This window comes from Kogia breviceps, unplaced genomic scaffold (assembly GCF_026419965.1).
Source record: "Kogia breviceps isolate mKogBre1 unplaced genomic scaffold, mKogBre1 haplotype 1 scaffold_620, whole genome shotgun sequence".
Lineage (NCBI taxonomy): Eukaryota > Metazoa > Chordata > Mammalia > Artiodactyla > Physeteridae > Kogia > Kogia breviceps.
In genome coordinates, this window is record NW_026712066.1 from 2,583 (window position 1) to 17,071 (window position 14,489).

A 14,489-nucleotide genomic window follows, 5' to 3' on the forward strand; every position below is an offset into this window, starting at 1 on the left:
TGACTGGTGGGAGGGAAAACTTTATAAAGGCAGCATCCCTGGGCCCTGTTCTCTGGGGGTCTCTCAGTGTTGCTTTCATACTTTCATCAGTTGAAAAGTTACCACATTTGGTTAAGATACTTAAAAAGGCAGTGGTTTTCAAGCGACTTTTTTTTTTTTTACAATACAGATGCCCAGACTTACTCTCTGGGGTGAGGCTGAGGTATGCGCTTTCTGAAAAAGCACTTCAGGTCATCCTGATGGCACCAACGGGGAGGACCACTGGTCTCCAGGGACTCACCCAGGTCACTGTGAGCACATCCTGGCCGAACACAAGACGCATAACGAGCAATCCTAACCCCCACACATGCGTCCTGCTTTGTTCACAGGCGCAACCTGCATACATCACAATGTACAAATGTGCAAATTTTTCAGCCATTTGTGGGTTGGGGAGGGAGTGCGGGTTTGGGGACATTCAGTTTGGGTCAACTTATCTAGAGAATTCCTTAAACTCAATACCGCTTGATATTTTCTTAGGACAAAAGTCACACGCTCCTAGTATTAACTAAACACGTAGGCCCCGGCACAGAGTGAAGCTCCCGGATTCGTGCCACAGAGCTCTTGTGTACCTTCCCCTGGGTTCCAGCTCTTTGGCAAAGTCTCTGTGCTTCCTACCTCATTCATTCCATTAGCATTCCCCTGTGCTGGCTTAGAGCCTGGAGCCCAGCCAGCAGCAAGATGCTATTGCAGGCAGTCCTCCACGGTGCTTCTGTGCAAATTAGAGAAAAGCTCCCTCTCCTCTGGGCAGTGGCAGCTCTGTACCAGGCTCACAGGCTGGCAAGGGGGTGAGGGGTGGAGTTCAGCCTCCACCGCCCCTCCCCCACCCCGGGCAAAGCATCCTTATACAAGGCACCGCCGGCACCCCCGTAGGCGGTGGTCCTGGCCGCAAGCTGTAAGGGGCTCACTCACCCCTTTGCAGATGGCCACGGCTTCCTTGGACATGGACTTTGGATAAGCCACATTGTGTTCCATGATGGACTGGAAGAGTTCATCTTCATCCTCCCCTTCAAAGGGTGCCTGTGGGACAGAGGATAGGGTAGGAGAAGGAGTCCTGCCCGAACCTCCCCCAACTGCCCCCAAACAACAAGCGCTGCTCCCTGGGGCCCACAGCCAGGCCACACTTCCAGGGAGAAGATAAGGAAAACTGGTGAACAGACTAGGGTAATAACCCCGAGGTCATGGAAGTCACAGAGGTTCGGATCTATGAGCTGCTATCGAGCTGACACTTTCTCCTCAAGAAACCATGAGGATGGGGATGGGGGAGGACTTTCCTTACAAATCACTTAAAAGCCAATTACCTGCCCAGCCAACATCTCATACAGCAGGACTCCGAATGCCCACCAATCCACGGACTTCCCATAGGGCTGATAAGCAATTATCTGGAAAACAGAAGGCATCTGTCAGGGAGACTGCAGGCTCTTGCGGAGGCTGAGACTGAATATGCGCTTCTTTTACAATAAGAGTGGAGCATCCCTGGGGGCAGGGTGGTGGGGGGAGAGTTCTTCCTTTGCTTGTCACCTGCCTATTGTGAAAGATTAAATTGGCTGTCAGGGTCCCAGATGTGGGTCTCTGTCTAAAAGAGTCGACAGGGAGCCCAGTGTCCACCCAAGCTATTTCTTTACCTTAGGAAGATGGACATCCTTTTGCAGAGATACCCGCAGGTGAGGAAAACATCTGTGGATGTCACATTTCCTTTTTAAAGCACCTAGTACGGTTGAGTTATTTTAAATTTTAATAGAGTGAGCGTGGCATTTTAAAGAAGAAAACCCATCTTCGGTTCTCATTCCTATAGTAATAACATTTACACAACAATGTGAATATATTTAAGGCTACTGAACTGTATGCCTAGAACTGCTTAAGATGGTAATGTGCTTTTTTGCCTAAATTAAAAAAACTTTTAAGTTAAAAAAATGTAATAGCATTTATTACTATTTTACTATTTATTTAAAAATATACACAAGCTAAGAGAATGCAATTAAAATCACCCATAATCCTTTATCAAGAGAGAAATTATGATGGATATTTGGTCTATTTCCTTCTAGGTTTTTTTCTATTAATATATATTAAGCTCTGTGTGTAGGTATGTGCTTTACATAAATACTTTAACGTGGAATTTTAATAAAGTATTTTACTCATTTAGAATTTCCATGCTAATATCTGTACATCAACATAATCAGCTTTTACCTCTGCATAATGTTCCATTGGATGGATATACCAAAATCTATTTCTTCAATACCCAATTGATTAGGTTTCTTCCATGTAATTAGATATCTGGACATTTGTTCAAATTTTTTTCCCTTAAGATAAATTCCTAGGAGTAGAACGGGTGGATCAAATGGTACCCATAGTTTTAAAGGTTTTTCTATTTATTAGCAAGTTTCCAGAGCATGGCAAAGTCTAGAACAGCTGTGTGACCATCCATCAGGATGCAGGGGTGTAAAACTAACTGTATCAAAGGGATTAGAAGGTGATACAGCAAAGGTTAAGGGCTGAGGATTGAGGGCCAGACAGTCCAGACTTGGAATCCTGACTGCTCTTTCCCAGCGTGTGACCCTGGGGGAAGTTACTTAACTTCTCTAAGTCTCAGTTGCCTCATCTACAAAATGAAATTTATAATAAGATCTCTGTCATAGGGTTTTGTGAGGATGAAAGAGAAATATGTGCCTCTCACTTATTAGGCCCTCGAAATGTCATCTATGACTCAAAAGTTCTCTAATTCGGTCATGGTTTGTTTTACTCAACACATGTGTCTAAGCAACCTTGGCTATAGAGTAACTGTCCGTTTATCCAATTCCATCTCCCACCTCGGCTTCTGCCCTGAAATCAGAAGTATCCTCTGACGAGAACTGACCTCAAGGGTTGAAGAAAAAGCTTTCTGGGAGAACACCTATTGCAAGGGGTTTCCCACTTTTAAAGTACTTCATGTCTCCTTCGATCCTCATGACAACCTAACAACTTAATCCTTTTACAAAGGGAAAGAGAGCCTGCGCGAGGTCACAGAAGTAGCCTGAGGCGATGGGGTTAGTTAATGGCAAAGCAGGGGGAAAGCTGACCCGAGTTTATTCTTCTCACCAGCGGGCTTCGGGCTGTGAGCTGGAGGGGGATGCAGCTTCCCCAGCAACACAAGTCGGGGCTCCTGTTTGCCAGCATCGTGAGCACCCGGGGAACTTTTGAAAACCACACATGTGGAGGCCCACCCTGCAGGGATTCTGATTCCGTGCACCTCGGGACGCCTGGCCCCCCCCCCCCCACCCTCCCCCCCCCCTGGACCATCCCATTTAAAAGCTCTCCAGGTGACTGTTGAGGGCAGCAGGGCTTGTGAACCAGAGATCACGGAACTCACGGCAGATCAAGGAATTGTGTCTGATGTCCTAATCAGCAAAATGTATGTCACACGGGGATAACTCCGTGGGGTCCTAAGACAGGATTAAGTGCTTAAAGGATTACTTTCCAATTCCTCAAGTAATACACAAATACATTTACCTTGCGAAAACTTTCAACAGTACACAGATTAAGCTAAATTCCCCTTTACGATGGCCTTATCCTCAGCGATAACCAACGTTGTAAAATCAGTCTGTAATCTTCCAGATTTTCTATACTTTGGCACGCATATCTACATACTCATAAGAAACATATAGCAGTGTTCTGTGTATTAGTGTTTTCTTCCAGAAATGGTATCATATTGTATTTATCATTCTGTAACTTGCTTTTTTTCTCTCAATGATATTTCCATATCTGTATATACAGATGCCTAATAGTATTCCATACTATAAATCATTCAGACTATTGCCCCTCTCTTAATCAACAAACATTGTTCAAGGTAGTGCAGACAGGTGTGCTCTGATCTTTGTAAGGGCTCAACAATATTTCTTAACATGAAATGTAGCACTGTTCCTTTATTGATCGTCTTTGAGCTTGCCTTCCGTTTTTCATTATTTTTTTGCTAAGATTTTTTTGATGCAGACCACTTTTAAAGTCTTGTTACAATATTGCTTCTGTTTTATGTCTGAATTTTTTTTTTTTTTTTTTTGGCAGCGAGGTGTGTGGGATCTTAGCTCCCCGACCAGGGATCGATCCCTGCACCCCCTGCATTGGAAGACGAAGTCTTAACCACTGGACCGCCAGGGAAGTCCCTATTCTTCATTAATAAAAATAGTGCTGCAATGAAGAAAGGACTTCGAACACATATCCTTCCACGTATGGCATGTGTGTGTGTGTGTGTGTGTGTGTTTTGCAAACTAGATTTCTAGAAGAGGAACAGCTTCGGTAACAGAGTATGCAGGTTTTAAATTTAGTGTCAAGCTACTTAGTGACATGGGGCCTCCCGTCACCATTGTTACATATGAAGCCTTAACAGTCAAGAAAAGAGGAATTCTAGAATGTCCATTTCCAAGACTCTATGCCAAGCTCTCAGTTCCTTTCCATAAAAATCCAGTAACAGATTGCAGAATGCCACCTTTCTGAGCACCAACTCAGAGAAAAAGGAAGGCTATCATCTGGCACAAATTTTTGTACCATGACATGCTGGGGAAATCCATTCTGCAACTGACCGTTTCCTTTGGGAAGGAACGGGGAGGCACTAAAAAAATCTTCACACTTTCATTTATATCTTAATCATAGGAAGAAAACTTCTGAGTCTTTTAGGATTTAGCACAACTACTGCATACCTATTAGGACACAGATTCTGTGTCATAGTCAGTCCAGAGAATCAATCAGTCCCTTCCCCCCTCCCCCTCCCTCCCTCCCTCCCCTGAACAAATGTTTCAGTGTCATAATTAGGAGGTATCCTATGGCCATGAGACATAGCAGCTCGATGAAGAATTTGACTGACGTGTGGTGGATGGTTCTTTTGAGTTTTATTTAAATTTTCTCCCAAACCTTGATGTATTTTGGGCCTGAGCTTCCGGATGTGTGCTAAGCTAATTTTCATGTGTGATTGCAAAGGAATAATTTCGAGGACAGGAGAAGGACCAGCCTGAGGTTTGCTTGTCAGGTACCCCTTGAACCTTTCCCAGCTCCCATGTGGCCACCTAGGGCCCCGGGGAGACATCAGTGCATTAACACAACACAGACACGCCTTAGGGGTTGGCATCAGCTCACCTCAGGGGCGATGTAGTCTGGAGTGCCACAGAAAGTCTTGGTTGTCACTCCGTCCCAGATGTTTTCCTTACACATGCCGAAATCAGCGATCTTGATGTGACCCTCCGAATCCAGCATCACATTGTCAAGTTTCAGGTCTCTGTGCAGACAGAAGATTTAGAGATTTCATTAAATGACATGTATTTCAAGTCAACCAACAGCCACTCGTTAAGTGCCAGACACTACAGCAGGGGTGTTGGGGGCACAGCCATGGGTACGACCCAGCCCTTGCCCTCCAACAGCTTATAATCTGGCAGGGAGATACCAGGATGCACAGATCCCTGAGCTTCGCTTTTCCTACAGAGCCAACTGGGCCAAGCGTCTCAGAAGGACACAGTGAGACAGCCGCTCTGAGAAGAGTGATCCACAGATGGCTAAATGAAGGACAGAGCATCCACAGAAGCTTCTCGTATCCAGGAGCATCTCCAGAGTTGACCTCTGCAACTTCAGGGCCGCTTACATTTTGTAGGAAGATCTGTTTTACACAAAATTTTTATTTTTAAAAAAGCTCTGAAGATCAGAGAGAAAAAAACGGATTGAGAGCATCTTATTTAACACCAAGTGCCCCAAGCCCTCCTAAGCCAGTTCCTAGGCCATGAACCGAGGAGTTCCTACTGATTCTTTCAACCAAAAAATATGTGTTGCACACCTACTATGTGACAGGCACTATGCTTTGAGTGAGGTATATACTATGAACAAGATAAACAAGCATCCTGCTCTTGTTAGGATTAAATTCTAGTAGAGGGGAAAAGACAATTACCAAGTATTCAAATCTATAAGCATGCTTATTATAGCTTATGATGGACGGTATGAAGGAAATAAAAAGAATGATGAGATGGACGGGAACTGAAGGAGGTTACCGTAACAGAGTGTCAGGAAGGTGTCAGCTCCATGGAGTGATGTCCTAAATGACACGGGCTACACTCCCATCCTTTTATTTCATCCGTGTTGATGAGGAGAGTTTGATGTTTGGGGACCCTTGCACACTCCCAGTGCATCCGAAGGCTCCAATATCATCACACTTTCTTCCTCCCTAAACACTGACTCCAGTGTCATCACTTGGTGTTTCAGCATCAATGAGTAGGGACGATATATGGGCCAGACTTCCTCAATCCCATTAGAAATCCAACTTCCTCAGAGGTAAAGGGATCTACTGTTCAGTTCAGATCTCTCCTTTAAATCATCTTCACTGGGTGGTGGACATCTGTGGCTTCTGCCTATTCTAGCATCCTGGGCTGAGAGCATCCTATTATTCCTTTGAAGAACCACCTTCCCTGAGTCTCAAGCCATTCTCAAGCATCCTAATATTCCTTTGAAGAACCATCTTGCCTGATTCTCAAGAACCACCTTCCCTGATTCTCATGGTTGGTGATGCTGCTCTTAACTTCTGGTTCCAGGAGTGGTCATGTGGTCCTGTCCTGGCCAGTGGAAATCCTGCTGGTCACAGTGACTGGTTCAGGAATGGCCATGTGACCCACTATGAGCTACTCAAAGCCTCTGAACATCAACATCAGCCCTGGCATTTTCGCTGATACCATCAGGAAAGAGATGAGCTCTTTTTACATTGGGATTGCTCAGGTGGTAGAAAGTAAGTCTAGAAGTGTCAGGGGTCACAGATGGAGAGAAGAAAGCTAGTCTAGATAAAGCAGAACCTAGAGAAAGAGAATAAATGCTCATAACATCATTTGAGCCACTGGATCCATCCAGGCCTGAAGTGAGATCTGCCTCCTGGACTTTTCAGTTACGTCAGCCAGAAAATGCCTCCTTTAACGTAAGTTAGTTTGAATGGAGTTGCTGTCATCATCTTCAACTAAACAAATACAACCTGAAAATATATCCTGGCATCTACTATCTGTGTCTGTGAGGTCTCTTCATCCAAGGGGAAGCTCACTTGCACCCCAGTGTTTACCAACAGCAACATTCCACCAGCTCTGGTGCTGTCCGTGGTGCTACCCACATCCAGCCTTCATGCTTCTCTACAAGCCACAGAGGTCTCTGAAGGCCAGCTTGGAACTTAGAGAAGCTGACTTTGCAGAAACTTGTTCCACCTAAACATACCAGGTCTGCATGTGATTTGATTGACAGAGATCCATGACATTCCCCTCAGCTTGACCACACGCCCCCAAAGAGGCAGCTGGGGCAACTCTGGAAGTGAGGACATCTTCGTCTATTATAGAAAAGGAGCTTCAGGTGCTAAGAGCCAGCAGGTCATGGGGCTGGAGCACGCCCTGGTCATATTCACTGTCACATAACAGTGTTTTGATAGCCCACCCCATTCTTTTGTTTAATGTAATTAATCCTCATTTCTGCTTCTAAAGGCGGCTAGTCAGATGTTTCATGTTCACAAATCCATCAAGGGCAAAATCAACACACATTCCAGAGATGGTAATCTACAAATCAGACACTAAGTTTGGAAGGGTCGTTTGTCCTCCCCCCAGCCAACATCTCCAGCCACGGTCCTCAGAGAGCACAAGTCTAGCATGATTCCTCATCCTCTTTACTTAAGAACTGTCCAAATAACTAGAGATCCAAATGAAGAAGAGGGGGATTTATAACATTTAAAGACTTTACCAACATGAAACCAATCTCTAGGAAATTAAAAAACCATACATCTTCTGTCATGCAATTTTTTTTTTACAGTTTTCACTTGATTATCAATTGCAAATACTGTCTCCACTGAAGTTCTTGATTGTGAGCTACAAAAACCAACTCTGACTATTTCAACCGAAAAAGGAATTTTTTAAAAGGGAATTGGGGAGCTCAGAGAATCTCCAAAAAGGCGGAAGAACCAGATTTGGAGGCTACACAGCCAGGAACAATGCCTAATTGCAGCGCAGAGATGCCCCAGCGAAGATGCCACTGATGTCACCACTGGGCCCAGACATCATCCCTTGTTCCACGAAGCCCTAACACTGGGCTCTGGATGCTGTTGCTAAGAGCCGCTTCCCCTCATGACTCTGGAAACCAGACACAGCTGATTGACTATGGCCCCTCTCTATTCTACAGTCTCTGCTTTCTTGGTCACTAACTTCTGATTCAAGGTCTTCAGCGAGTGTGATGAGCATCAGAGCCTGAGTTGTGTGTCTGCTCTTCCTACAGGGAGGCTGTGAAAGTATCTGGCACGTTAATCTTTAGAGGAGGATATGGACTCCATTCCTACTCACAAATGAAAGGGGTTCAGATGTTGAGTGGCTTAAAAAAGTGATAAATATGCCCTAAATGTATAAATAATGGAGGAAGAAAGAGAGAATGTGTCGTTAGCAGAAAAAGCTTTGCATTTAGGCACGGCCTAGCACCTAGAATGCTAATCTTTGCATTTTATGACTTGGACCAAATGGACCCCAGATCCCAGTCCAGCTCCCTGCTAGTCTGGAAACCTTGCCTTCAATCCCAACCCTGTTGGCAAGGACTCTAATCATTTCATCTCCTGTTTGCTCCGCTGGGACTGGATTTTCTTCCAATTAACTTACAGTCCCCTGTTTAAACTTCTCAGCAATGCTTGAGTGCCTTGATTCTATTCTGGTGGAGGCCCATCTTATATAGGAGTTAGGTTCAAATGTCAGCACATACGGTGAAAACCATGTAGAGTGAACAATTACCCATGATGCCTGGCTTTTTGGTTAAGCACCAGCTGAAGTCACTGGCTTGAGTTTAGGGGGCACGTCATATGGAAGATAATGTGTACCTTTCAACACCAGAATTACATTCAGCACAAGATGCTCCCACCATGACAGTCAAAGGAGAAACGGGGGGAATTAGAGGCTTCCCAGGTCCCGTCTCATGCATACGTGGTGACACGTATTCACTGAGGACGAGCGTGGGCTGAATGACCACACAATTTACAGTTTAAATTATTATGGTTGCTCTCTCTGTTTCTATTTCTCCACTGAGATCACACCGTGCCACGTAAAGCCACTTGGCTTCCTGACTTTCATTCCTCCGTTCAGGAGCACACAGACAGAGTGGGGGCTCTGTGCATCCCGGATTTGCTACTTCATGAAGTGAAAAAAAGACCCAGGACTCTGCAGGCTTCGGGCAAGGCCCTCACCTTCCATCCCTCCATCCCACCAGGGCCCATAGCCTCACTTCCAGTTTCTGCCTTGAGAGCGCCAGGGCTAATCTCTTTAGGCCTTTTAGTCCCATGTCTTTCAATTGCTTTAGGAAGACCAGGCCTCCGAGGGTCTTCCCTAACTCTTTAGACCCTAATCGCATTCTCTGCACAGAATGACAGACAACCCACCACCACCCAGCCCACACCAGCCCCCTCCCCTGCTTGACTTTCCTCCATAGTACTTCTCACTACTCGACAGACTGTGTTTGTATGATTTACATATCTGTCTTCCACCACTGGAATATGAGTTCTACAAACGTGGGGCTTTGTCTGTTTTCTTCACGCTGTATCTAGACTAGAGGCCGGCACATGGTAGGCTTTCAATAAATGTGTGTCAAAGGAATGAATGAATGAAACAGACTTCGATGACTCTTCAGGATCTTTTAAATAGACCCTCGCCCATGCCAAGTGCCCTTTGGAAGCCCCGTGTCACGCGCCAGCCTCCCTTGCATAACAAACCAATGCAAGCCTGCGCTGTAATGCCATTTGCATCCGTGTAGTGTAAGGAGAACTGTACACCCTGGACTCACTGACAAATAGCAGCCCCAGGCTCCATAGTTTGCTTGCATGAGATATAAAATGGTATGACTCATCCGGCTGTGATCATACACTTGCTCCTGTGAAAACGGGCAAATGCCAAGTCCTGAGCTTAATCCTGTCTTTCAGGGCAAGCTACTCAGAGATCCATTTCCAAATTGTAGTTACATAGCAAAAAAAAAAAAAAAGAAAAACGGAAAGAAAGAAATTTGTTTCCTAGTAATATGATCCAGCACATTCTTCCAGCCATGATTCTTTGCTTGCTCCCCAAATGCGGGGTCCACAGGTGACAGAAAGAAGGGCTGGGTCCCCAGGGGTGAGCCCCCTCCTCTGAGCAAATGGTCTCACATTCGAGGCTCTGAACCGTTACTGGAGGAAGACCTTCTGTCATCGTATAGAGCTGCCCAAACTTTGCCAGGGCAGTGGGCAATGCTGCCTGGCAGAGCACATGCCCAAGTTAGCGCTGGAGGATTCCTCCCCCACCGTGGATTCTAATTTTAAAAGCAGTTGAAGAAAGAGGCAGGGAAGGGAGGAGCTTAGGAACCAAGGAGACGGGAAGTACAGCAGAGTTCACTCACCGGTAAATGATGCCCTTGCTCTGTAAGAAGAACAGACCGATGGCAATTTCTGCAGCATAAAATCTGAAATTACAAAAAGAAAAAAAGCAATGGAGAAATTCGAGGACACCATATGCTTGGAAACTCTCAGAACTCAATACAATATTGAACTGGGCATAGGGAATGAATGTTCCACCATGGATGGTCAACCATACATCTCATAAAACGAGTATGAGAGTTTGGACGGATGAACAGGGTTTAGAGAGCTATGAGGCTAAGGACAAAATGGGGTGCGCAGAGGTTCAGCAACTGCTTAGTGGGGAGGAGGCCATGGGATAGGATGAACTGGCTGGAGAATGATCATTGCAGACTGCAGCATGGTCACGGCTAACATCTGCTGAAGGCTTAGCATCCACCTTGCATCATTTCAGGTTATCATGTGATTAAATCTAAATAACAATCCTGTAAGGTAGGTGATACTACTACTTCCCTGTTCCTCAAACGAGGAAACGGAGGCTTAGTGACATGAAATAACTTGACCAACGTATACAGCTAATGAATGGCACAGCCAGGATTGGAAACAGCATCTGGCTAAAGCGTAAGCTCTTCATGAAGGCCCGGAAAGAAACATTTCTGAGAGAACCAGAAAGCCCCGTTACAAAGGTTAGGCGAGCCTTTAGGGAGCTCTGTAAAATGTCCTGACGATGTGTCTTGTGTGATGATGGAGTGAAGGTCGGTGGTCAGTTAGATGTCAGAAGTACAAGAAGAGCCAACCCATTGGACTGTGCCAAGATACACAAACGGCACGACCTGGAAGCGTGAGAATGGAAACCCTACCAGAATTTGTGCTCGTGGCCTGGGCAGGTGGGAGGAGGGGGCAAGGCTGAGCTGAACAGGAGCCAGCAAGCCTCTGCAATGATGGGATGGCGTCCTAGATGAGCCTGCAGAGCTCTCTAGCGGGACAATAAGAGCCTGGCGAACCCCTTAGGAGAGGTTAGCGCTCTTGATCCTACGACTTGCTGTGCTCCTATTCTCCAACAGCCGGGAGAAGCAGGATGAAATTTGTGTTCTAAAAAGAAGAGACCAGCTGCCTTGTGGACTGAAGGGGACAGAATGAACTCAGCAGGGGAAACGGATTTCCAAAGACCCAGGGTCAGTCTCTCCACCCCAAGAGCCACAGAGCATCGTCACCATGCAGCTTGAGCCTTCATCTCCCTGGAACGAGGGCATCTAAGAGGGAGGGTGGTGTCAGACAGAGAACGTGAGCAAAGAAGATCTGGGTCAGAATTCTGGCTCTGCCTCACACTAGCTCTGTGACCTTGAGCAAGTCTCTAAAAACTCTCTGGGCCTGGCACATAGTCAGCTCTCGATAAATATCAGCAAAGGAATATACAAAACCTACAATGACATTCCCGAAGGAAGCTATAGGGTTTTCTTTATGAGCCAGGGAAAAAAACTTAGAGATAGGGACTTCCCTGGAAGTCCAGTGGTTAAGACTCCACGCTTCCAATTCAAGGGGCGTGGGTTCGATGCCTGGTCAGGGAACTAAGATCCCACATGCCACGCAGTGCGGCCTCAAGAAACTTCAGAGATAAAGAAACAGCTGTGGCTTTCAAGCTTCAAGTTCTTAGCTTGTGTCAAGAAACAGAGAAGTATCCCGTCTCAGCAGAACACCCTTTGCCCCGGCCATGTATTTCTCAGAAGCCCAAGATGTTTAAAGGAAAAAAAGCTCAAGATGTTTATAGTCCCTGTTCGACTAAGAACCCCAAAGAACTAACAACCCACACATTTATCCCAAGGGAAAAGCACAGCACCAGTTCTCACTTACACAGCGTGAGGCTCCTTGAACCGGCCCACTTGTTGGATGTGGTACATGAGGTCACCACCATTCACATACTCCATCACAAAGTACAGGCGGTCCTGGGAGAAGACAGCAAAGAGCAAAGTCAGCCTCTTACAGTTCCTTGGGTTCCAAATGGACAGCAGGTAATAGCTGGGATTTATGAGCAAAACCACCAGGACTCTATGACAGGTTGGGTGCACTGTTTCCCCAAGCGGAGTCTTTGTGCCACTGGAAGTATGCAAGTGACCACAGGCAGTATGTGAATTGTTTTTTTAAATTAATAACACTGGCCTTCCCTGGTGGCGCAGTGGTTGAGCGTCCGCCTGCCGATGCAGGGGACGCGGGTTTGTGCCCCGGTCCGGGAGGATCCCACATGCCGCGGGGTGGCTGGGCCCGTGAGCCGTGGCCGCTGCGCCTGCACGTCCGGAGCCTGTGCTCCGCAACGGGAGAGGCCACAACAGTGAGAGGCCCGCGTACCGCAAAGAACTAAATAAACAATAAATTAATAACACTAACTTTATACTTGTCGGTACTGGAAAATATCATTAGCACATTAATCTCGTGACTTAGTGGCTATTATTGTTTAGTAAATCTTATTTGAATAAACAGTGGAGACTGTTAAGGGAATCATATACAGGTAATAGGTAAGCCGCGGGAGCCCCCCTCCACCATGTCCCCTGTGACTTCCACTGCCTGCTGTTCACTTCGCGGTGTAGTCCCTTCCCTCTGAGAACTGGACTGACTTGTGTAACCAATAGGATATGGTAAAAACGACAGTGTGTGGCTTCCGGGACTGGTCGCATTGTGAAATATGTGTTTCTGTTTTACTTATATATTGGGGTGGCTGGGTCGCTGCGTAAAAGGGGGTTTGCTGTCAAAAGTCGCCAAGCTATTGTACGGGGCTGTAAGACCAGGAGGGGGGTAGCAGAGAAGTGATGTGTAGGGCAAAGGGTCCCTATGAAATCAATATAGCATTTGAAGTCTCTTTCCACTACTTCCTAGCTGTGCAACAGCTGTTGCTTAGCCTCTCAAATCTCCAGCTTTCTCTCCACCTGGAAAGTGGACACGACCCACCTGCCCATAGAGTAAGTACCAAGGTGACGTAGGTAAAGTGTTCTAACGATGATGGCGGCCATACAACAAAGGTTTAATCCACCACTGAAAAAAAGGTCTTCCTTACAGTGCACAGAACTTTATCTTACATATAACAGTCGTGTGCATTTATCAAATGTGTACTGAGTGTATAATAATTAGAATAAAAACAACGAAATGAAGCTACCACCTTGCTAGCACTATGTGACCAAGCTGAGCGCTCTGCATATTTTGTCTCATTTATCTCTCTAAACAACCCAACATGACAAACATTACCTTTTGCCCCTGGCAGGATTTGAACCCCGGGCAGGTCGGTTTCAGAGTCTACCCTTGTAACCTCGTATTATACAGCTTCCCGTGTAAGGTTCTGACCCAGACACTGTATGGATGTGTGGGTGTGTCCTCCCTTCTGGGAGCTTCCAGTCCAGGGGAGAAGGGACGTCCAAAAAAGCCGGCAGACCACACGGGACGGGTACAGGTTAATCAATTATTTTTGAAACGTCGAAGGACTTTCTCAGCCCGACGCTACTTCACCCTCTCAACATCTCTAATGAGAGTCAGAGCCCTCCACTCCAAGGCATATGAGGTTTGCAAAAAGGTCACTTACAAGTTAGTGGCAGAGTGGAGACAGTCGGCCAGAACTGCCGACACCCTGCCCCTGGTTCTTTGGGGGTTTTCTGATAGAAAACAAGCCTAAAAATAGCATCTGTCTTTGCTGCACATTGAAGAGAACCAAAACACTTGCTTTTAAAAATTATTTTTAAAACTAGCAGATGGCATCGGCCACAGAGAGAGAAGTAAGTGAGGGAGAGATTTCAGTTGCTTGCTTTCTGCTTGGAAGAACTCAGCTTGCCCGCCCCCCCCACCTGCCCCAGACTCATGAGTCAGAACCCCAACATCAAGGAGAGAGCTCCACGGTGGGTAATGCCACGTTCTGTGGTCTGTTTCTACCACGCACTGTATTCGGGGCAACCCTGAGATCTGTCATCTTCGAACTGTACTGAGTGTGGCGTCGGCAATACCAGTTCTTCAGCTATTAAACATTATGGTTGGCATCTTGCTGTCCTTTCCTTTTCCGAGCAAACACTTAATGATGCCCACTCTTTGCCAGGCTCTTCTACTGCCAGAGGTGCTACTGTGAATGACCCGTGGTGCCCGATGTTAAGGATTC

At 46.2% G+C, this 14,489-nt stretch overlaps 1 protein-coding gene across 1 annotated transcript; it reads right to left on the reverse strand.

Annotated features, from left to right (window-relative positions):
• Window positions 1–280: 280 nt before the first annotated feature.
• Window positions 281–12,376, reverse strand: LOC131749809 (protein kinase C beta type-like; the record flags this gene model as incomplete). The annotated part of the gene is made up of 6 exons (XM_059051677.1): window positions 281–301; window positions 949–1,056; window positions 1,338–1,418; window positions 5,140–5,278; window positions 10,405–10,467; window positions 12,212–12,376. Coding segments are annotated over 6 exons (577 nt in total), but the record flags the coding sequence as incomplete, so codon positions are not given.
• Window positions 12,377–14,489: the final 2,113 nt, after the last annotated feature.